A 25,029-nucleotide genomic window follows, 5' to 3' on the forward strand; every position below is an offset into this window, starting at 1 on the left:
GCGCAGGCGCCGCCACCGGCCGCGCCAGCAGCGAGCGGCCACCGAGGGGCCGCCACAGCCCCACCGCGCCGGGGTGGGGGGGAGCCGGGGGCGGGGCGGGGCGAGGCATGAGGCCGGCCCCACCGCGATTGGTCGGGCGCTCCCGGCCCTTGGGACGCGGCCGGCAGAGGGGCGTCGCAGTGGCGGGCGGGGAGGGGCGGGATGAGGCGCCGCCGGCCCGCCCTTCGGACCCCCCGCGCCTGCCGCTCTCCTTAAAGCCCCCGTGGGCGCGGCGGCGGCAGTAGCGCAGTGCGGGCGGTAGGGCCGGGGTGCGGGAGCCTCTGGCTCGGAGCGCAGCGCAGCGCCTCGCCTGGCCGTGGCTGGGCCTCAGCCCCTCCCTCCGTCCCGGCTCCGCGCCCGCCCCTGCGGCCGAGGCTGTCACCGCGCCGCGCGAGGAGGCGCCGCAGCCGCGCCGGGCGCCCGGCGCTGCCAGCATGTTTGACAGGACGCGGCTGCCCTTCGTGGCGCTGGACGTGATCTGCGTGGTGCTGGGTAGGTCGGCGGGACGCGGAGGGGCGAGGAGGGCCGGCCCGGGCGCGGCGCTGCGCTCCCTCCCCGCACGGCACCGGGCTGATCGCATGCTACGCCCCTCTCACTGTCTTCCCCAGCGGCGCCAGGCACCGTGCCCTTCCCTGTGCCTGCCTGCCTGCCTCTTCATCACTGCCTGCCGCCCCTCTGCACCCCGCACCTCCCTCCTTCCCCTCGCTGCCACCCCTGTCCCGGAGGAATCTGGTCACTGCCGCCCCCCCCGGGAAGTTGCAGGGGGAGGGAGCTGCTGCCGCTTACCCACTGATACCTGGAGCTCCCTCTGATCTCTGTTGTCCTTACTGCGTCTTCCCCGACCCCTTCCGTGGGCTGTAAACCGGTGGTGGCACATCCTGTGCTGTGAGGGAAAGTAGGCGTCTGCAGGGGTGTGTGCCCGCCCGGTGGTCGAGGGCGGCCCTGCAGCGTCCAGCATCTCGGGAAGCGCGCTTCCCCCGATGCCCCGCGGCGGCGGCGAGCTGCGGCAGGGAGGAGGAGGTGGTTTTCTTGGAGGCCTTAGTTGCCCCCGGTCCCGGTGATGCTCTCGGTTGAGGCTGAGAGTGAAGCGGGGGTGTGCGGCAGGACGTGATGTTTGTCTGTGTGCAGCGGTGAGGAGCACGAGCAGGGGCAGGAGAGACGCCATGGTGATGGCCTTGTGCTGAGCACACCGCCGCAGGACGGCAGCGGCTTAATCTTGGCTGCCCCAAGTAATGCATCGTGGTCTGTCAGTTTGCATTAGCTCTCTCCTTTTAGGTAATGACGCGCTGTAACGAGTAGTGATGTTTGTTGCCGATCAGTGGAGAGAAAGTTTTATTCTCCTCTGGACCTCTGGCTATTGAGAGCCTGGAAAGTGTCTTCGGTATCTGTAGATGTACTTCTTGGTTAATCTTAGGAAGTGTTAGCTTTGGATGTTTGCTTCCTAATCGAATGAGAATAGTGCTTCAGTCACAAAGCTAAGCACTTTCTTGTCATTCACACTGGGTCGTGTTCAGTCAGACAAATGTCTCTAGCATCAGTAGGAGCATAGTGAGCAGCATTTCATCTTAATAGGTGCTTCAAAAAGCAATGGTACTTGTAGCTGAATGGCTTGAAAGAACAAAATTACAGTGAACGATGCATTGCTCTGAAAATATATGAGAGAGCCTCTGGGGAATCATAGTGGATCTGCCTAGTCCAGTAGGAGCAATCTTTATTCAGATTAAAAGTTTAACAAAGCTGTGCTATGGCAAGGCTTAAACTTCCACACTGACCTTATGTCCAGTAAAGCAATTTTGTCTGTACTGATAATTGTCATTACCAAATCTTTAAGCAAAAGTTTTGCACTGTGCATATACTTCAGGCTGTTTGAAGCATAGGGGCTTATCCTGACTAATCTTGAGTAATCAAGGAAAACAAAATTTATTGTCTATAGGAGGCATATGACATGAGGATTATTTAGCTAAAAGAATGAGAGTTTCCCCCTGCTCCTGCCCCAGGTTACCACCTGGGGGTGTATTCTTGACCTTGCCCTGCAATGTAAAATCCCTGTACACACCTTCCCTTGCCTCCGTGTAGCACTTGGATCACAGATGCCCTAGTCTGATGCCTCAGTGTGCTGGAGGGTTGACAGACTTTATTTTCCCTTGGGCCTGTTTACTTCCTCCTAGTAGGGAAAAAACCAATACAGACAGTGCATAACACTGAAGTCTCTTGGCATCTGCAACTTTTAAACTCATCAAGTTACAGGTTTCAGTGAAACTTTAGCTGTGACAAAAGTATGCTAAATGTAGGAATGGCAAAGATAATGCCTACAGCACCAAATTCCCTTCCCCTTCTCCCTGGCTCCCATGTGATTGAGGCATGTCCATAGAAGAACATAGGTCTTAAGCCTATGGGTCTAAAGCAGGAATCTGTTGTAATTTTTTTACTGTAAGAATAGCTCCTGTCGATTGTGTGCTTCTATTCTAATTCTCACTTTCTCCTTGCCCTTCCTCCACCCTGTGCACTTTGGTGTCTGCTCAAGTGACCGAGGTAATGGCCCAGATAAAGTGACTTGCAGGTATTAATAACCTGATACCTGGTATCGTCGCTAAAGAGACATGGAAGCTCCAAGGAAAAACTTGTTTAACTGCGTCATACTGAAAGTTTAAAACTGTGAAAGCCAGCTTCGGTTGAGGTCTGAACTGTCAATGTTGGTGTTGTAGCCTGTTCTAACACAAAAAGGGCTACCAGTCGCAGTCATGATCCTCAGGGTAACTCTTATTGTCACTTGATACAGAGCGTGTGCTTTTTCTCCTGTTATCCCTTCCCCATAGTAAGTGAAGATAGGGGAGAAAAATTATTTCCAGTGTTGGCCAGGAAAACCCCTAAGGTTAGCCCTTCAAGTTACAGTGACCTGGCTTAGCCCTAAGTTCACCACAGTGGAAGTGGATGACTCTGACTGTGTATGTCTGTGACTCTACTCACTCGTGTTTGAGTCAAACCATTCTTTGTGCAGGTTCAACTCTCCCAACACAAGTTTTCCAAAGGGCAGGAAAGGAGAGAGACCTTTACTGTGATTATTTTTTTTCCTTCTTGTCAGACCTTTCATTCAACCCATTTAATTCACAAGTGCCCAAGATGGAGCAGAAGTAAGAGACTAAGAAAGAGCAGGCAGCACAGGAGGGAGCAACATCTCTGCTTTAAGCTGAAACTGAAGTCTAAGGTTGCTCTTAATTGGCTTTAAGGACCCCTCATCCACCTTTCTACCCTGTAAGAGAGAGATAGGATTTAGGGAAAGCAGTCTTTGGTGCCCTGAGAGTAAATAAAAACTCTCTTACTAGGATAAGAATTCCTTCTTTCTGAATGATACTAGTGTTTCAGCATTAAACTAGTTTCATATTCTGTAAAATGAAAATCTGTAAGAAAAGCTGCAGATTCCTGCAGTAGCTGTCTTAAAATAGTGCGATGAGGCTGTATCTGCATTCTGTGAGTGCTGATCTGCAATGCTGAGGGTGTGTGTGCTGCATGTCTGTATGCAGCTCTGCAGTGCAGGCAACAGCTCCCTTCCTCTCTGTAGGCTGGTAGACAGTGGCTGATTTCTTCCATTGCTGGAAAGCATGACTGGCCTGGACTGCAGTTTCCTTCTCCTGCATATTTTTGTTACTTGTCTCTCTATCAGAAAACCAAAGAGAGGCATTTTGTGTAGATGGAATGGTATTTCTAGGCAACAATAGAACCATTTTTTCTCTAAGACTTGTTTCTTATGGTTTATTATACTTTTGATTTGTCGTGCAAAAATAGCAGCTTATTCTAATAACTTAATTACTTAGCTTGTGAGTGATGTCTTCATTAGGCTTTATATATATTCTCTGCCACTCTTAATATGTCTATTGTTTGATGGCAAATCAGTCATCTTCTTCATTAAGGCAGGTAGACAACACTTAAAGAAGTGGAAGAACTGCTAAACACATTTACTTTTAGACCACACTCAAAGACCAAGTCAGATTAAAGTAGTTCCGCAGAGGTGACTGCAGCAATAAGAAGAACATTCTCTGTGACATTAGACTCTAGGAGAACTTGCATCCGGTCTGTGCTTGTTACAGTTCATGTCTTAACTTCAGTGCAGGGATGCAGTATAACACAAACTGTTTCTTTGTAAGAATATGTACAACCAAAGACTAGAAAAATTGATGTCTTCTAAAGAATTTAGCTCTTCACTGTTCTGATCCATTCTTCTGCAGTATGTTGGAAACAGTAAAGAGCTGCTTAACTAGATTTACATCCATTTTATATCTAGTTAGTTTTGGTGGGTGGTTGTGTGGGTTTTTTTTTTTCCCCTCTCCTCTCCATGTTCCACCCTTTGCTGGCTCAAGAAGCCAGTTGAAAACTTCCCTACTACCCAGCTGTTCTTTAGCAGTAGGACTATCTGCTTCTTCGGTGTTGAAGCACCTAGAGCTGCAAGCAGTAGCTATGCAAAAAAGGACGATGTTGGTAGGTGGCTGGTGGTATGGAAAGTGAGACTGTCAGTCTTGTCTTTTTCATCATGAAACTGCTTCTGAGTAAGGGAAGGAGAAGTTCTAGTCCTCCAAACAGATGGAGTATGTGGACTAAACCCAGAAGTACTAAATGCTTGTCACTTTTTTATGCTCGCTATTTAAAGCATATTGCATGGAATGTTGTGTTATACACATATGCTAAACAGCAGATTCCTGTGTATAGAACAGGTGAGTTTGCTTTTGCAGTATGTGGTGTGGGAAGCTGAGGTGGCTGGACCACTGCACACCCTGTGCAGTGTCTGATGTGGGTGCCATTCTTTCCTCCTGGCAGTGTATACTCACTGAAGGCACCTGTCTCCGTGACAATTAAGGTGTTGCTCTTAGGCAGGGAAGGCCTCCTTGTATGTGGGTTAGCGCTTCCTGAATGTCCTAGTTCAAATAAAACCTCCTCCCCAACTGCTTGTGACTCACTGACATGTGTCACCATCCTTATTTTCCCTGTCATGTGGGTGCTGAGTCTTTTTACTAGTGCTTAAACACATTGTTAAGCTGTAACAGCTTAATATGAAAGAGCAGCTTGTTTTCAAATGACACTGTCCAGCATGTACCATGAGATGATACTCGCAAAGTTGACTTTCAGTTCATTGGAAAACATGATTGTCATCTAAACCAGGGAAAGTCTTCCCTTTCCTGCTGTGGTTTCTTAAACATATGAGACCTAGTACTCTGTGGTGCTGTCCCTTGTTACTGTTCTGGCAAGTCAGTTCTTATTTGCCCCCACATAAAGAAAAATGCTCTATCTGGATACTTTCTCCATCTTGCTAGGAAGCCTACTGAAAAGCTGCAGATTGGAACTCAGCTAGTGAACACTATTTGAGTCAGCAGTCTGATTCTTGCTGTGCCAGGTATTGCTCTTACAGTGTATCTTGTAGTCTAGCTAACTCTTGCCTCAGAGAAGTTCTTGCACTTCATTTTTATAGCAGTGGGTAAATCCTAATTCACCTTCCAGTGCCTTCCCAAATTATCTTTAATTTGGCACTATGCTCTTTCCTCTTGGCATCTTGGATGAAGATGCTTGTCAGCAGTGAGGTTCCTTACCAGCTGCTTGAGTCCTGGTGGCCTGTTAACCTTAAACAGAAAGCTCTTGCAGTGTGCTTACGTGAAGGTAGTGACCTTTGCTCAAAGGGAGTGGAAGGGGCTTCTGACATTTTCAACAGAAAATAAAGTATCACACTACAGCTATATTATACAATAGCTCATCTCTCATAGTTGAAGAGGTCCTGCCTCAATTTTGTAGCTGCTTGGGTGCTTGTTGAGCCTGTGCTGAGCTGACTGAGTACACTGACGTGTTTTTAAAGAGTTGGATAGCGTGAACTCATACTGACTAGAAACAGCTTGGACTGAAAACCACACAACGAGAGCACTGGTGGGAGGAGAAGTAGAGTTGACTACTGGTTATATTGCATAATTTTATGTAGAAGCATTGTTGCACTGATCAGACATTGATGACAGGGTAAAGCTGTGATAGTCCTCTATCTGTGACTGTCAGAGCATCAAAAGTGGGTAGCATGAAGAGGTGGCTTAAATCTGGAAGGTATCCAATGATGGATGAGAGATAGCTTGAGTTTTGCACCCTTCCAAGTGACTTTATCCCCAGCAATGGATAATGCTCTTTTCAGAATGAGTTCAGGAGAGTTTAAACAAACTCACCTTGGAGGATGGGGAGGAGAAAAGAGAAAAGCAAGTGAGAAACAGAGTTACAGGGGACTTTATTGGCAAGTTATACCACCTACAGAAGTAGGGCCTTAAGTTAGATTCATTGGTGATGGGCTTGATTATTGTTGTATCTGCTCAGGAACAGTGGTGCCAGGGACTGGTTCCTTTCCGTGTTCTGCAGTGGAAGCTCCTCCTTCTTAGGGTTTAATCAGGTAAAATGGTTGACTGAAGACAACTGAAAAATCCACAAACACTAGACATGTAGGTAATAGATGAGTAGCGAGTGACTAATCAGCCCAGTTTTAAGACAAAAAAAGAGAAAACCATTTAAGCTGTCCAGAAGAAGCAAGATTTAGGAACAGTAGAGTTGCCACCACATCAGGAAATACTGTTCAGTTCAGCTACAGCAATATACCTCTCAGTCCACTTGTGAGTAGACCTACAAGCAATTTTCCAGCCAGAGTTGTATAGTCCTGCAGTTTAAAAACTGGAAGAAAACTGCTGCTTCTATTAAGGGTCTTTTGCTCATCTCTTATCGGCTGCTAATGAGTTGACCCACTTTCTGGAAAGAGCTTTCCAAGTTATGAGACTTATTTTGAAGGCACAGAACTGAAAGCTCTCTGATAAACTTGCATTGTGTCTTTCAAACTACTTTTCCCAAATTCTCTGGTAGAAGAATCTGTCTAGCACAGTCAGGTTCCACTTTTAAAATCAAGACTGCTTGTTCATATAGAAACGAAAAATAGACCCAAATAAGCTTTTTAGCAGAATACGATACAGGAAAATAATGTTCAAACTGTTTGGTGCTCTTATCAAATACTCTCTTACCACATTGAGTTGCAGAATTTGAAATGATGAGTACAAGAGGCATTGTTAGGCTGGTCTTGCTATGTTACAGACTTCACTGATACATCTTTAAAAGGCTGTAACCAAGGAGCAGTCTGACTCATAAGTGTGTTAAGGTTTTATTTGTATTGTACTTCAACAGCTTTATTTGTATTGTATTTCAACATTTTTATTTATACATCTTTACTTGTAGTTTAGCAGTTTTATTTGTACTGTACTTCAACAGTTTTGGCATCTGTGTTCATGTGGTATCTTGCTATCTCGCAACAGGAACATAAAACTTTTTATTTTAAATTATAAAAGGCAAGTATGTCAGGTCAGGGCAGCTGTCTTGGGATGGCTGTAAATCCTGATTCTACTATATGGAACTGAAGGTAAGCAGGAGCCATATGAATACATCCTTGTTTCTCTGATGCTCGTTATGAAACACTGAATATTGCTAGGCTTAGCCTAGATTTTAGTGTCTCCTCCTCCATCTGTTACTGCTAATTGTGCAGCTTTCGGAGAGACCACATGAGGGTTACTTGATCTCATAAGGTGGTTTTGAGCAGTTAGCTAGCCATCCCTGGTTCAGAAGTGTTACACATTTTTGTAACAAGATCCCTTTCCTAGGCAAGGAGGAAGCTGTACCAAACAGGAGTTTTGCTCATTTTTTGCCTTAAGTTTAGAAGGGATTGTGTATTAAATTTCAGCACCTTGGGTAACTTCACCTCTCTTGGAATAATTTTTCCCCTCAAACTAATTCCAGTGCATTTTTGTCCCTTTGACTTTGTTCTGTTATTGCAGATCTGCAGATTACTGTAAGCCTGTTCTGACTGTGTCACTGAAACTTGCTAGTATGTGCAGTAATCTCTGAAACTGGAGTATTGGAATGATACAGAACGTACATGTATCTAAGCTTATATTCCTTATTTTAAGGTATCTGAAGGGCAGTGGATTGTCCTTACCTTAAGCCAAAGAGGCTGGTTTGAAAGCTAGTGGTAGAGAGACCCAAGAAAGTAAATATCTAGTTACAATGATGGAACCTTCTGATGTGCAGCAAGCTAATGGGGAGCATATATGGCCCTTAAGTGGCCAAGAGAGCATTTAATGCTGAGATACGGAAGGGAGGCAGTGAGATCAAGCCTTGCAAATAGCTCCATCTAGTCAGGAACTGTACCCTGTTAAATTCCAAAAATCATTGTCTTGGTCAGTGTCTCCTTTTCTTGATGTTTCTTAGGAGTTCTGTAGCTTTTTGCTGACTGAAAGAAACTAAGGTTTTCTTTTTTTAACTTTTTAACTTTTTTAACATTTTTTAACTCTTCTGATATGTGAGTCTATACTGCAGTACTAGTGTTCACTTAAAATACTCCAAACCAGTATGGTAGCTGGATCTAATGCTAATGCAGGTCTTGGGAACGGAAGCAAGATCACTATTCCTGTTGCAGATTCAGCCTCTTGTTACTATTCCCATATCTTCCTGAATCTTAAGACTCCTATACTCAACACAGGAAATGAAATCTCTAATTCGTATATAGAAACTTTGATCACAAATCTAATACTGTTAATTTCTACTGAAGCTGGAAAATGACACCTGCTCTTATTATGTGAGTGCTGGAAGACTTTTTATACTGCAGTATTATTAATATTACTCATGTATTAAGAGCAGTGTTGTATAAATATTTTTTACAAATTCTGGTTAAATTAACTTCTCAGAAAGTCGTCTGAATTGGTACCAAATGATTGCTGTGATAGCTCAAAAATATATAGGATATTCTAATTTTTTCTTTTAAAATTCTATATAGCTTGAGCTTAATACAGAGCTTATGTTTTAAAAATATACTGTTAGACACTACAAATTTCAGTGTACAGTGAAAAATTGTGTAAAAATACTCAAGCGTGGCGGCATGCAGCAATGTGTACAGTATGAAGACATTCTGGTGAATGACAAGGTAGACAATCGTATGGAAATTCTGAGTCCCTCTGTAACACTGTGCTTGGAAGACCTGGCTTTGTTAGAGACTGTTTAAATAAAATATTATTATGCTTGTAAGGCTAGCTGGAAAAAGCATTTGCACTCCTAACAACTAATTGCCCGTTACCTTTGTAAAGGCTGAGAGGTATTTCAGGTTAGGGTGTGCAGCTATATGTGAAATGCTCTAAAAGCCTCTTGCTGTGCCCTCCCACAAAAACAAAGATTAAAATGGAAAAATAATTAAAACTTCTGGAGTTTAAAAGAGCACTAGTCTTAAATGCCATTCGGAGTTGGTGTCACCTGCAGTAAAAAAATAGAAATAAAATAAATCCCTCCCTGCCATGCCAGCAGCTGACCTTGATAGTTCAGTTTATTTTGCTGTATAGTTTTCCCTGTCTGTAAGCCCAGTGCTTTAGTTTGATTGTTTGTAGATCATCTTGGTCTTTGGGGGTGTGTATATGGTTTTGTATCTGTGGGCTTTTTAATACTCTAGACAATACAGTCAAAGCTTTTATCGGTGACTGTAGCACATAATGTGAGCAGTGATTAAATATTTAATTTTCCCTCACCAGGAAAGGTTACAGTAGAAGTCAGTCTCACGTGCTCTGGCTGCAGCCAGTTGGACTCTTAGCCATGCCATGACCAGCATTGCTCTCCCTTTGCACCCTCCTGTCTTCCTAGTGTCTTTTACCTACTAGTTTGTGGATCTTAAATCCTTGTCAGGTCTGTCAGCAATGAGGGCAGCTGGCCCCTGGCTCACTGTGTGGACTGGTGATCAGTTCCAGGAGGTTGCGGATGGACTGGTCTAACTTGAGCCTTCTCAGTCCCCTGGGCACAGCAAAGCCCAGGGCACAGCCTTTTGCTTGTGGCCTGCCACTGTCTTGATTAAGCCATATACTGTGATCTGTGTGAGTAATAGAGCAGGCTAGGGTATATTGCTGACTTGCTTCTCTGTGTTATTTATTCTGTATTTGTAATTCTGTACTTGCTCAGAGGAGAGACAACTGTGTGTTTTTTAGACTAACTGGTATTTAGTGCTTCTAAATGCCTTTTTTTTTAATTAAAATGTAGATATGAAAGAGAATACATGGCTAGGAATATTTTTAAACAAGTGTTGTGACCTGTTCTAATGGATTGGTAAATGTAGGTAACTGAACTAGTGCTCCCATGTAGTACTAAACTGTTGAATATGGAGGAGCTAGAATACAAGGGGTGAGGGGTGAGAAGAGATCATCAGGGAAGAGCAGGAGCAGCCATGGGCCATGATGGTAGGGGTAGCACCTATATAGTGTGGTGCCACTATGAAGGGGCACATGAGGTGTGGCTGTGACTGGAGATCATGAGGGGCAGACATGAAGGGAGATAATTTTGCCCTTAGTAACATGGCTTAGTGGTGGGCTTGACAGTCCTTTGGTAATGGTTGGGCTCGATGATTGTCTTTTCCAACCTAGTTGGTTCTATGATCCTATGATATAGTTTTCTATTAGTAAATGACTGGACTAAAAATTGTACTCTTCAGTGCTAACACTGGTGCAGCTCAGAGGAAGGTTTCCTTTGCTTCCTGCTTCCACCGCCTTTACCTTGGCTCAACCAAAAGTGTAAGGCATGATAAGGGAGTTGTTTAGTGAGGTGTCTTCAGCTAGCTCACAGTGCTGACCAGGCTTCTTGCTAGCCAAATCATTGATCAGAAAACAAAAATGTAAGTAGTGTGCAGTTGCAAGTAGAATAGTAACAGATTAGAATGTAGTTCATGCTTTTAAATACATATATCCTGTTTACTGAAGCCTAGCACAGCTTCTGGTGTTACCAGAACAATCAGTGTGCTGATGTTAGAAATACCTTGCATTCCTTGGGATAGAAAAGTAAGATAAAGTTCTTTTAAAGTGGCTGTGAGGTGAACTGTGGGCTATCTGCTCATTTCACCTACTGAAAATATATGGTGTATTGATTTTTCTCTTGTATGTCCCTCACTTCCAGGTGTCAAAAGTCTAAATACTAAAAAAAAAAAAATAAAATAAAAATCTCTTCTACCTCTTTGTAGCTTTTTGGGTTTCCAGAACTTCGTGTCTAAGGAGTGTTGATTCCTTCTCTTGACTGCTCATGGGGAAAAAAAGAAATTCGGCGCATCTGCTTTTTTACAAAGAACAATCTTTTCTACAGATGCTCCCAAAGTCTCTCCAGCAGCATGAGGGTGACCTTTCCCAGTTTCTTTAAATCTCTTGCTTGCTTCCTTACGTCAGACTGTAAGTTACAAAATGAGCAGCAAAGCAAACATGGTTGTCTTGGCTGAAAACAGAACAAAAATACATGTGTAAGACTGGGGGAACTTAAATTCTCTGTTGCCCTCAGTGGTAATTGCCAGCTGTATAGGTTCAGCTCAGAATGATAGCATTTGTCTCTGTGTGGGGTTATTTACAGCAGCATCTCTCTAGTAAGAATGTGAGCTATGAAAAGTACCTTTTCCTTGGATGAGCAGCCTTAACTGGATAGCTGTTCTGAGGCTGTCATTTGTGGTGTCCTCTGGGGATTATTTCTCTAATACAGCCAGAATTCCTACTTTTCAGGATAAATGTACAGAAACATAAGTCTTCCCAGTCTTATGTTAAAGTAGTTTCTTACTCTAGCGCTTACTTGTGAGTTCACTACAGCATAAGGAGAAAAACTGGTTAATAATCAAGCTAGAATATTCTCATTTGCTATAGACTGCCTTAAGAGTCATTGCTTTTCTCCTAGTTCTAAATATTCATTTGTTTAAATGAGAAGACCTTCCCGATTAAAGACTAGGTAGAAGCCTTGTGTGTCTTGGGGAACTTGAAACACCAATTCAGCACTAGTTTTTAAGATTACACAGAGCCTCAAGCTAAGATTTTGTTCCTTCCACAGATAAGGAGGGCATCTGGGTTAATTAAAGGATGTTTACATAGAATACAGTGCATTCCTTTGAACTGCTTAAAACTGTGGAGGGGAAAGCAGCACTGACCAGGAAAAAATGTGGCAAGGTGTTTAAACTGATCTGAGACTATGGCTAGTCTGTCCTTGTTCTCCCTTCTTTCACACTGTTGGCTGCATTTTCCTTTTCTGTCCCTTTCACCAACGGTCAGCACACTTCCCCAGATGAGCAAGTGCTCATGAAAAACTGTGTTGTGTGGGCATGGGATCTTTCTTTGGACAGGATGGTGTGAAAAGCTAGTGCTCCTTGCAGGGAAGGGGATACCAGTAGAAGGCCAGAGGTGAGAGGAGAGCTTGTCTTGAGTTGCTCTTGAGAACATAGCCAAGTTTTGTGACTACCACACTTGGTTCCGAGCCAGATTGTACAGTATACCTGATATGGCCAGAAACTTCAAGAGTCCCTTACCTTTCAAATATAAAACTTGGAGACCTACCTAAAACTGTGTCTGCAGACTTGATTAGGAAAATGTTCCTAAATTTTAAGTAGAATGCAGTATTCTCAGACTGTATTCTCTGCTGGTCTTAAATATTTATGGCAACTGCTGGCTGTGTTTAAAAGCAAATAAATTCAGCTATAAATGCTGGGGTTTTGTTGGTTCATTTTTTTTAAATTTTTTCCCCCCTCATGTTTAGGGAAATATATCCCCAAAATATTCCATGCAGCTTGCTGGCCAAGCCAAATGGGCACCTTGGTATCAGAATCCAATTCCTTATGCCCCTAAATTTAAGCACCTAACTCTAAAGCTACAGATTTGATAAATGCCAAAAAATAAAAGAATAGTGCAGTGTTAGACACATTGGGAAAAGATCATAGTTTGGTATCTACCACTTCCATTTGTAGGAGAAAATTATGTGGCTTTTCTTTGCATCTTAAAGTTATTTAAAATATAACATTAAAAAAAAAACCCTCTCTAAAATAAAGTTTGGTTTTGTTGGGTTTTTTTTCATTAAACTGTTCTCTTTTTTAAATAAGACTTCACACCCACCCCACCCCTCTTCCCTTGGGTATTTTTTTTTCTTGACATTCCCTTTGTGTGGGTGGAGAACCATTCTCACAGCAACTTCCTCCCTAGTCTCTGAGCCTGGACTTCCCTCCCTTCCTTACAGGCTTTTGTGTTGTGCTGTGTTGTCCAGCCAGATGTGATTAAATGAGTTCCCTGAAGTATTGATTTTACCATGAGGTATCCATAGGTTTTCAATAGAAACCGCACTACAACTGGCTTGAACCTAAAGATTAGTGCTGGAAACTCCTTGTGAATTCAGCATATCCCCATTTAGGTATTTCAGCTAGTTTAACTTAATTCTGTTCAAATATGTGTTGTCTTGTTCTTACAGCCAAAAACTTCCTGCTGTTTCTTCTATGCAATCAGCAGTTCAAATGTCTGTCTTGCCTCTCTCCTCTCCCTGTCCATCCTGTGCATGTTTATTCTTGTTAGTATATATGAAGCCTTTTCACCTTCTTTAAATGGGTAAAGGCTTCAAGTCTCCACATTCTTTTTTCCTATTCAATTTTGTTACTACTGCTGTAGCTTTCAGGGTTAGCCGGGGTCTGTTTGCATGAGCATTACAGAAGTATCTCTTGGATAGGCCAGTTTCAGAGCACTTAAGTGATCAGGTTATTTTCTCTGTATATTTAAAGGGGAGAGAAACCAGATCAGAGGAGTGCCATCTGTTTCTTGCTGCCATCTTGGAAAACAGCCCAGAACCAGCTGGTCCCTAGTTTATGATGAGATCAACTAGACAACTTTTAACAGAAAATAGAGAAATTCTAATTCTGAGTCCAAAGCATGGGGCACTTCAAGGAAAACATTTTTTTAGAGCTAAAGTTCATGCTTTTATAGGATATGAAAAGTAACTGATGCATTCCAATCCTTCAAGGTATAAAGTTACCTAGACCAGAAGAGCTCCCTCAGAGGATACTGCTGGCACTGGTGAGGTAAAAATGAAGAAGAGGTGCATCTTGAAGAGGACAAGGCATGAAAGTTGATCTACAATATTGCCTTTTAGCCTGTAATCTTTCAGTAGATCTTGGTCAGCCTTTCCTCCAGTTTGTAGAAGTTAATGAAACGGAATATGCATGCATTCCTCAGGGGTTCACTGTACAGTCTGCCTGCTTAAAGGTCATGGAGATGCTTGGCACCTGAGATGGCAATACTGGCTGGTTATGTACATTAGTGTGTTTTAGTTGTTTTTTCCCACCTGTTATGGTGAAATCTTCAGTGCCTTTCGATTACAATATACTAAGCATTGTCTTCTCTCCCTGTAAAATAAGCAGCAGTAAAAATGGTACTAGTTGTTTAGGGTAGGTTAATGGTCAACTAAACACCATTTTGGTCTTCAATGCACTGCTTTCCAGCACTGAAGTAGTTTAGGTTGCACTGGGAATTCTAACAGTAATGTAAAAAAAGGGAAATGGGCAGTGAGTGTAAGATGTGTAATCACCTTCCAATTTCTTGTTTTATTTTACTGTGAACTATAAAGTGAGTTTTGCATTCACTTCAGTGAAACTGTCCTCTTTGCTGCTTTTCCTCGTCTCCCTTCCCCTGTCTTAACCTTGTTACAGAGTAATTCTTTCTGCTTGCAGTTACATAACAAAACACCCCTGTTTGTTTTGCTGGTGGGTTTAAAACACTTACTGTTCTTTTTCTTTTTGATGTACACTCATGTAATAGCTGTCTTCCAATTCCTAAAGAAATCTTCCTTGAAAATAGAAACCAAATGCATGACCCATGACCTGTGAGACCAGCAGGTGGAGGGAGGTGATTCTCCCCCTCTATCTGCTCCTGTGAGCCCTCACCTGCAGCACTGTATTCAGCTCTGGGGTCACCAGTATAAGGATGTGGACCTGCTTGAGCAAGTCCAGAGGAGGCCACAAAGATGATCAGAGGGCTGGAGCACCTCTCCTATGGGGATGGGCTGAGAGAGCTGGGCTTGTTCAGCCTGAAGAAGAGGGCTCCAGGGAGATCTTACATCAGTCTTCCAAAGGAAATCTGGAGAGGGGCTTTTTAAAAGGATGTAGTGACAAGACAAAGGGGAATGGCTTTAGATGGAAAGAGGGTAAATTTGGGTTAGATATTGGGAAGAATTCTTCCCTGTGAGGGTGGTGAGGTGCTGACACAGGGTGCCTAGGGAAGCTGTGGCTGCCCCATCCCTGGAAGTGTTCAAGGCCAGGTTGGACGGGGCTTTGAGCAACCTGGTCTAGTGGAAGGTGTCCCTGCCCATGGCAAGGGGTTGAAACAGATGAGCTTTAAGGTCCTCTCCAACCCAAACCATTCTGTATTTCAGCTGCTGGTGAAAATGAAATAGCCCATCCTAATGAAATTAAACACAGGAATAAAACCAAGCAAACTACCTCAAAATCTTGTTGTGAAAACTGAGCAATATTGGTTAGAAAATAAAAGGTTGATCTGGAAAGCTGAAAATGTAATTAAATGAAACAGCAAGATGCTTGTTATTGAGTTTTAGCAGCTTTTCTGGGAATACAGGTATTTCTGTCTGTTAAGTAATCAACTTCTGCAAAACACAAGCTGCTGCTTAAATTAACCACAAAGATGTAATATTTCCGCAAGTGAAAATCTGGTGACCTGTTTGAGAAGATAGGATTCTATCAAATAAGTAATGGCTCTGCCACTCCATCATCCTGACGCTGGGTATGCAATAGAAGAAGTAAAAACAGGAAACACGGGCTCTGACTTGTTAGTGGCATCTTGCCATGTCCTTGAGTGGAGCTAAAAATTGGCTCCACACATGTGTCCTTTGATCTGAGTGAATTTTCAAAGTTCTTTGGTGTGGCCCCTTTCATATGTGAAGGGCTGCAGTTCTGTTTTGGCTGTTTCTGCCATCTGCATTCTGTCAAGTTCTGTCTTTTTTCTCAATCATTAAAACAGAGGAAGGAGAACAACCTTTGAGATGCAGTTGATTCAAAGGTGTCATCCTACTTCATGAAAAACTTTGTGCCTAAAGCTGAACAAGCTTATCGCTGTTTGTGTTCTTGTTTTTTCTCTACAGGATGGTAAGCATCTGCTGAAGTGCTTTGCTACATCAGCATCCCCAGTTGTTAAGGCTAAGTGCGGACAGTCCTTAGGAGTTCACATGCTTTGTGGAAAAATTTCATCTTTGCTCCATAGGAGGCTGTAAATTTCAGCCAGACTGCCTTCTGTGACCATAGCAATTTTCTTGGAAGACAGACTAGGAGCTGGGGTGTTAGCAAACTCATACACAGTTTCAATATGCACTTTGTGGGCTTTTGCACTGCAAGTTAGCAGCCCAAAGAGGAGGCCAGGATTTATTCCTCTGTTCCTACAGTTTCACCCTTGATGTCTTCTCTTCTAATGAAGGATACAGGAATAAGCTTATTTAATACCCTTTTAAGTGACTTATCTGATAGTTGTCTTAAGTGTCAGCAGAGATCAAAGCATTCTCTCTTGTGTGAACTTCTTTGAAATGTTTTTTTTTTTTTGTTTTCAGTACAGCAGAGTGTATCATGAGTAGTCTTTTCTGCTTCAGTAATTGCACTTACCATCTAACCTGCATGTGGAGTGCCTATGTGTGCAATTGTATATGGCACGGATGTTGGGGGAAAAAAAGTTTTGTTTGCCCTTTTTTGCTTTGTTTTAGACCAAAGTACAGTATTGCCTAACTGTTGATCTATTCATGCTCAAGGGACCAAATGACAAAACTTGCATTTCCTGGGGTCATTGCTTCTGCAAATATCTATTCCCTAGCTGATTCTTCTTGTCAGAAATAAGTCAGACCTGAATGTGGTTGTTGAAGGTCTTGATGGCTTTGTTGTTGTGATTACCGGTATAGTAGAAGCAAATTTGTAAGAGAGGGAATAGGTAATATGTCACAAAGTTTAAGTTCAGAGAGGTGTCATTTGCATGTGTACTCAAATCTCAGTTTCCGTGTTAATAACTTGGTGATTTTCACTCAGACATTTTCCAAAGTGTTCAAAAGCTGTGTAAATGCAACTCTTAAAGTGTTAATCTTGTTACTTTGAGATGCAGTCCTTTTAAAGTGTCCATGTTTTCCATAGGTGTGTCTCTGTAGTTCTCTTGTTCCCCTTACCTGCATGAAACCTAATTGCATGAAATCTCTTCCACAACTACAGCAAAATCTGTATTTTCATGGTGGTCTCTATAAACACCAACCAGGTTATAGTGTGTAGAACAAGGCTGGTAATTAAGACACAAGCTCATGTTGTCTTATGATGGCAAAGGGAAGGGCATAAAAGGCAGCCTGCCCTCAGCTATTCAGTCATGTAGGTGGCAGATGCTTTTCTTAAGCATAATGTTGGTTCAGTGTGTGGCAACTCACCTTGCTCTTGAAAAGACTTTGAACTCTACACTCTAACTTCTGTATCTGGTGGGCAGCCTCAGTCCTCCTAGAACAGATAAATTTCTATAAACAGGATTTGGTAAGTGTGTGCATTGCATGATACTTAGGAAATCTGATGTTTGCATGTTTGGTAGCTTCCTCCATGCATGTTTAAAAATTTTGGGCTTTTTTGTTTTGTTTTTTTTTTTTTTTTTAATTTAACCACGTGTATTTCTTGTTTTTGTTTTTTTTTGTTTTCCTTCCCCCAACAGCTGGCTTGCCCCTTGGTGTTCTAAACTTGGCCAAAATAAAACCGTATCAAAGAGGCTTTTTCTGTAATGATGACAGCATCAAGTATCCGTTCCATGACAGTACCATCACATCCACTGTCCTCTACACAGTGGGGTTCACCCTGCCCATTTTCTCTGTAAGTAGCTAATATATAGGTAGCTTTTGGTGATGGGAATAAAATGTATGCCTTCCAAGAGTTCAGCACTGTGACTGTAAGTTGAAGACATTCTATAGAGGCTAAATTCTATATATGTATACTTATTCGCATGTGAAAGGTGCCACTGCTACTTTCTGTTTTCACAGAAAATCTGAAATGAATCTCTGACTGCTAGTATCGTTAATAGCGTTTGTTTTACAAGAAGGAAAAATCCAGATGAGGATTTAAACTTTATTAGCTAGTCTAAGCTTTTATCATTGGAGGAAAAAAAGTACTACAGCCTTCTAAAATGCTGTGGAATAAGTACATCCCATGTTCAGAACAGGTTAGTCTGAGAACTTAAACACTTGTGATATTTAAAACTTCCACTGTAGTGGAACACACAGAACTAGTGGCTGTTGTCTCCACATATTTTCTACAGAAGTAAGTCTTAATTTGGACTGAGTGGGTTTTCTTAAGTTTTTTTTTTTTTTAAGTGATGACCCTTTAAACCCTTCAAACTGAGGGAGGCTGAAAATCTAGTTGCTTCTAGAAAAGAGACTGTGTTTTCAAGATCACGTGATTTTTACAAAGAACAACTTGTCAGTTTTTTTTCTAACAATATTTGTAGCCTGACTGTATTCCAGTTTTTAGTAAGGTTTGAGCAGGTATAGGGAAACCAAAATTCAACTGTTCAAAATAACCTTGAACTTGAAACTAGATCTTGCTTCTGCCTTCAGTGGTTGACCAAACTGTACTGGGAGATGGTCATGATCTTTACGTTTCTAGTAAATGTATATACTAAATTAATCAGTAAGAAACGTACATTAAATTGGATTAAGGATGGAAGTAGTAATTTAAAGAAGAGGAAACAGAAATCTGTGGAACCTTTACATGTATTACTCATTTTCCCATTAAATGCTTATATTAAAGCTTGTATTAGTCCTGTGCAGTAAATATAAGGTAGATGTACCAGTCTATATTTAATGTTATCTATAATGTTATCATTAGTATAGTTTTTCTGTTAAGGAAAATAGTCTGAAGTTTTTTCATTTTAACATGTACTGACATAAATCTTCAGCAGAACTTCAAGAAAATATCTTTTGCAGTAGGATGCATGTGTACCTTAATTGATACATGCACAGGTGAACTAGCAATTACAGCTCTGCAATTTTGTACTTCTAAAGAGGCATTTAATTTTTAGTTGTATCATCTGTTTTCTCTCTTTTTTAAATACGAAGAAGTTGTGGGAGTGCTTTCTTTTTTTTCCTTTGGCTTTGAAGCAGTATAGAAACATCTGATTTACAGCTAATTTACCATACCTTCCAGAGTCAATATCCTCAGCAGGGACACAGATGGCTCATGAAAACTTCTTGGGCAGTAACACTAATTATCCCACATATATTAAAAAATATTATCCTGACATGACACTTTTCTGAAAGGAACAGGCTTCTCAATGAATGAATTGATGGTGAAAAGTTGGTCTAAGAGTTATTAACTTGCACTTCATGCAAACTTTTCTTCCCTCATCAAAAACTACTTTGAACAGGATACTTATTCTGAAATACTTGTACCTCAGCTTTATATCACATCACAAAATAAAATGACTCATGGTGCAAAGCTAAGGGAAGCAAAAGGAATCATATCAGCAACTTGGAGGGGAAAAAAGTGAATGGCTAATTTAGTATAGTGGTTATAGCCCTTCACCTTAGCATTCAACAATATGCAGGTATTGCTGATCCAGTTATTTAGTCCTTAGTCCCTAAAACCTTAGGAGGTATAAGCAGAAATGCTTGAAATAGTATTATGTGTATGCCCCTTGCTGTGCTAACAGTTTGTTTTCAGAAGGCAGTAAGAAATTGCCTGAACGTCTTGCTGTGTAATAATAGAAGGTCTTACCTGGCTCAGTTGTTGAGGTAGGCCCATAGTGGAATATAAAACTACTTCAAAGGGAAGAAAAAAAGAAAAACAATAAAGCAACTCAAAACAAAACCAAACATCAAAACTTGCAGTAATGAGTAAGACATAGGTATTTAATTGTTAAGAAATTGTGTCGTGCATAAAAGCAGCTAGGCTGACTTGACTGTCTTAAGATGATTCTATGAAGATTTACAAGATGTAGTAGTAGGTCTCAAGGATCTTCTTAAAAATATAAATAAAAGAATGTTAGTAGAATTGACAGTTCCATTTATAGGTCTGAACTCTTTCTGTTCCCATTGGTACCTTTTATCAGGAAATAAAATGTCTGTGTAAAAAAACCTCATGTTTATTCTTTTCCAAGTACCATTTCATAATGGCACTTCATACTTTCCAATTTTCCAATTTGTTTCCCGTGTCTGGGTAAGAAGCACAATTTTTGTACTGGAATTTTTTGAGACTTGGGATCAAACAAGTCTTCTTAGTGCTCTGGAAAAATGAATCTCTTTAGATGTCTAGGCTAGGCTGGTGTCTGGAGAAGCACATGCCTGTGATGACTGACATTTCAAGAATCCCAGAAGGTCTTTCCAATAATTCAGCATTTCCAGATCTTTTTTAGAGATGTTTAGAAAGTAATTTTGAATAGTCTAAAAGCTGTAACTAGTTAAGGGCAGTGTATGTACATTGCAACTCTATGGATATTTTAAAAATAACCTCTCAGAAGATGTACTTGGTCTGGCATTTCTGGTCTTTACCTGTCTGCATAAGCTCAGCTCTTCCAATTATAAATGACAAATTAATGTCAAGTGTCTTCCTGTTATGATGAGGTCCAAGGGTACCTATTTGCATGTGTTCTATTCAGTTGGTCTTTTCTGGTGACTTCACCTCCAAATCAGTTTTCCTCAGTCGTCTTACTTCTTACAATCAGTGCCTTCACTGCTGCTCATACAGCCTCTCTTAGATTTAAGGGTAGGTGACGAGGAGAAGCAGCACAGAACAAAGGAGGCCTCTCTGAAGCATCCTTCTCACCAAAGGAGCAGAAGAACTGAGCAGCTCAGGAGTTGCTGAGTTTCATCTGCTCCCTGTTCTAGGTTCTGAGCAGGTTTTTTTTTTTTGTAGTTCCCTGCCAAAGGTTTTCCTGGCTGCCCTTTTTGGGAGCTGAAGAGACACAACCCACTGGTGAGCTTCTATATGACGAGCGGATTCGGGGGGGCGGTGTGGGGGAACGACAACAAGAATTCAGTTCTTCTAACTTGGCTGAAGTGCTGCACTGAGTTTCTGAGAAACAAATTAGTTTGCCAAAGCTGTTGCTACTAAAGGAGGCAGTGTAACCCCTATCAGCTTATGTTCCTTATAGGGGAAGCGTTCAGTAGTAAACAGAGTTTTAAGTAAGTCACTTCTGTGGGATGAGCTCTGCTACTTGGCACTTATGTGACTGAAAGGAGTGTTATGGACCTGTACAAGTCTTAATTTCTCCACCTTTAACAAATCCAAAAGATACTTAGCTGGCCAGGTAATGTTGTCTTCTACCTCAAAGAATAAAACCGAAACATCCTTAGTTTGGTTTTACTGACACTTTAGTATCATAATGCTTTCCCTGAAGGTACTATGTAGCTTTTGCTCCTGCGCCGGCTTTAACATATTAGGCATTAGGCTTAATGTTTTTGCAAATGTCTATTTCCACCATGTGTATCAATGTTCAGACTGTGATTTTTCCTTGCTACAGATTAGCACAGCTGTACTTTGGAGGCAATTACTCATTTCTGGCAAAAGAAACTAGTATTTTATGCTCTGTTTGTAAAAGGGATAAATTTTGCATGGAAACTTACTGAAAGCACCTATTTAATTAACAACATAAACACCAGGCTAGTTCATATGTTTCTTGAGGGACAAGTTTAGCTACTGTGGCAGAGACTGGTAAAGTAGGGGACTGTAAGAAAACATATTCAAGACTGTGTGAGTGGCAGATGATGTGCACTTTGTTTGCAGAAGTGTCAAAACTTTATGGCCCACTGATGACTTTGCAGTTAATTGAAATTAATCTTGCTGTTTGACACTAGAGTGAACTTTAACTTTCATGTTATGTATTAATAATTTTGTAATGCTCTGAACAAGACTTTGCCTCTTAGCTGGTAAACTTTTAGAAGGGAGTAGTGTTTTATCTTCATGGGGTTTTTCATATGTTTTAATTTCATGGTACTGGAAATCTTTTGTGGCAGTGCTGTTGAACTTCATAATCTGGCATGAGTTTTGCTGGATACTGGCTGTTCATTTTATAATCCTACAGATCTGTATTGCCTCTGAACTTGATCTTACCCTGAAAAATAAACTGCTAGTTTGTGTTAGTTCAAACTCTGTTTAAAGCCAACATAGTAATAACAACACGTTTATGCTATGTGAAGAGTTAATCTGCAAAATGATGCGCTTTGGTCAAATTGATCAGTAATTCGTTTGTGCAATCAGTGCTGGGGGGGACAGAGGCTGAGAAATGGCAGTTGCTGCATCCAGCTTTGGCCCCGCTTTTGCCCCATCCATAGTGAGGGTGTTCTGGTGTGCTCAGTTTGGATCCGAGGAGCACCACTTATAGTTTGGAATGTGTACAGATCAATCCTCCAGTGATTTGCAGTTCATTTCAAATAAATCACTTGCAGGGAGTTGCTAAGTCTATGGACTTGATGCTGTACTTTTCTCAGTCCTTCAGGTACCTTCAGGAGAATGGCATACTCAGGTTAAAGGTAGAATTAAACAAAACAAATAAAAAAAATCCTCAGTATTTGGATCTGTACATTCAAATGATTACTTTACCAAAATATCAAGAAACTATATAATCGTCATATTAGATGGAGAATCCTTAAATGTATAAATAATTCATTGAAATGTGAGAAGTGGACAGTAGGAGTATGTGCTCCTGGGCTTTCATGATGGAGGGAGGAAGGTACCAAGTAGAATTCTCCAGGGGTCTTCTCTGTTCAGTGTAGTCATAAATACCCTAGAGAAGAGTCTGTGCAGTGAGGCAGTAAAGCAGGCTACTTGGCAGTAAATACAAAAGAGGGCAACCTGGCTGATGAAGTAACAGCATGGATAAATGTCAAGTGATTTCCTTCCTGAGGAAAGTGGAAAGGATCACTCAAGTGTGGCATATAATGTGATTTTTCCTTCTTGTCACCAGAGTGGTCATGATCAGCTTTTAGTTCTGTGGCGAGATTAGAAACTTGGAAAGAAATAGTTATGTGTTGTACAGGATGTTTATGGAAATCTAATGCATTAGGTTATATAAGCCAGACTTTTGGATGAATGTGCCATGACTGTTTAAAACATTTAGTCTTATCAGTTGAACTACATGTGTTTCTACTTCTTGTATTCTGACTGAAAGACTGTTTTGGAGGCCTGTGTATCTCCTTCAGTATGTATATCTTTATTACCAGCTATCTTTGTAGCTCCTTACTTCTTGGTTGTTGTTGGATCAGCATTGCCCTTTTCCTTGATATCTACTGCCTATGCAATTAGTTGATTTACAGCCCTCACATTCTGTCGAACTGTGCAAAACCCAACCTGTCTAGCTCTGAGATAATAAGGAACGTACCTTAGCAGTCTGTGTCTCTGTCTGCATTTAAGACAGATAATTTAAAACCAAACATGTTTGCAAATTCTGACTGAATACTGTTTGAGAAGACATTCTTGTCAGATGGCTAAAGTGTTGATGCTTTTGGAAAGACTGGTCACACTATTACATTGATGTATAACAACAAAGCAGACATGATTTTCCCTCATGTTTTGAACTGACCAGCTCCCAGCTCATCCAGATTGTTTAACCTCCGAGTGCGTGACTCCAGACTCAGTACTGCACAAATCTATCTGCTCTCTTGCTTCAGTCTTTAAGAGCAGTTTTGCAGGCAGAACTAGCTGACCTTGATTTTCCACTGTATCAAAGAATTGACAGCTCTGTCAGCAGTACATCTAGTAGTTACTCATTAATGATGCTGGCATGTGAACTGTGTAACACCAGACTGTTGACTTTATCCATGAAATTACCCTACTGGTAACCTCTTCCCAACCCTATAGTTCCTCTTCACATACCTGTTGTCATCTTCCCTTTAGCCAGTTTCTTCACTGTGTTACAATTGACTTGGAAGCTGAATTATACATCAGGGATGCTTTTTGGTATTCTCATATGGGAAGTATTCAGTAGAGAGCCTTTAATGACCCTTTGCCATCTTTACTCCTTACTTTAAATGAGTATTTAAACTCCCCAGTTTCTTGTACTTTCATGTAAAACTTGAGCCCAACTGATTTTTACAAATTTAGCTTTTTAATGGTACAAACTCTGCCCTTAGAAGTTGTAGCATGTTTTTTGGGGGAAAAGGGGTATTTGGAGGAAAAAGCAGGACCTTTCTTTTGATTTTCTGTGGCAACACTTGACTGTGGCAGATGAGTAGCAGTATTGCTTTTCCCAGTGATCTGCTGTTGAATCTTTGCTACTTTTTTTTGAGAAACTACTGTAGACTTTTATGTGGATAAATCATCTGGCAAAGTATACCACCTCCTGAAGTACTAGTAAAATTTGTTCTTCAGTTGTATCTGGGAAGATAAAGACCTTGACACTAAAGATAGTTGTACCATTCTGAAGACAAATGCTATTGGATGTCTTCAGTGATATCCAGTCCTCCTGATGTTTCATACTCAGAAATCACTACTGTGATGCAAAAACATATTCCTGTCTTGTGAAATTAAGGTATCGCTGAAGGTGGAAAAGTAACATGGCAATAAACTATAGGGAAACCCTTCTGTTGTACTTGCTCTGGTAAGAGGTTTTTCCCTTTCATCACTTGCCTCCAGTTCTGCTTGCTTGTCCTGCTTGTACTCATGAAAAAGCCAAATTTTGGTTGTTTTTTTTTTTTTACCCTGTCTCTGCATTATCTTTGAGGGAGGCTTGCACTGCAGAAAGTACTTAAGCTATATATTTGAAATACCTGATTTTATTTTGGAATTCTTTTGTGGGATTTTTAATTAGGGTTTTGGGGTTTTTTTATGTTTTTTTTTTATTGTTCTTTGTTTTAAAGAACCCTAAAAAAACAGGCTTTGCTGATTCATTTAAAACAGAACAAGCCCTGCTATGTATTGGAAGAAGTTTTTCTTAACGGCTTTACTTGCCAGAAACAGTAGGAGTTGCTGCCCCTCTGGTTTACCTTCTACTTCTGTCCCACCTCCCACCATCTAATAGTGAAACCAATTTACGTGTGTTTAAAAGAAGTAAATTTAAACCTGCTTATGGTGTGTGTTGTGAGGGAGTATGTATTGACATTGGAGAGTACTTTAACCAAAAGACATCAAAAGCTAGTACTGTTTTTTCAGGCTAATAACTGCCTTGAGCAAAAAATAAATTACAA

General features: G+C 41.3%; 1 protein-coding gene across 2 annotated transcripts in view; it reads left to right on the forward strand.

Moving 5' to 3' along the window:
* The first annotated feature begins 207 nt into the window (after positions 1-207).
* Positions 208-25,029, forward strand: part of PLPP1 (phospholipid phosphatase 1) — a 58,005-nt gene continuing 33,183 nt past the window's right edge. The window contains exons 1-2 of one of the 2 annotated variants that reach the window (XM_065662299.1): positions 213-531; positions 17,571-17,725. In XM_065662299.1, the coding sequence (XP_065518371.1) occupies positions 474-531; positions 17,571-17,725 (213 nt within the window). In that variant the 5' untranslated portion in view covers positions 213-473. Of the gene's footprint in view, positions 532-17,570; positions 17,726-25,029 lie in introns of both variants that reach the window. The other variant, XM_065662300.1, reaches the window with a different exon arrangement.

This window comes from Lathamus discolor, chromosome Z (genome assembly GCF_037157495.1).
Source record: "Lathamus discolor isolate bLatDis1 chromosome Z, bLatDis1.hap1, whole genome shotgun sequence".
Classification (NCBI taxonomy): domain Eukaryota; kingdom Metazoa; phylum Chordata; class Aves; order Psittaciformes; family Psittacidae; genus Lathamus; species Lathamus discolor.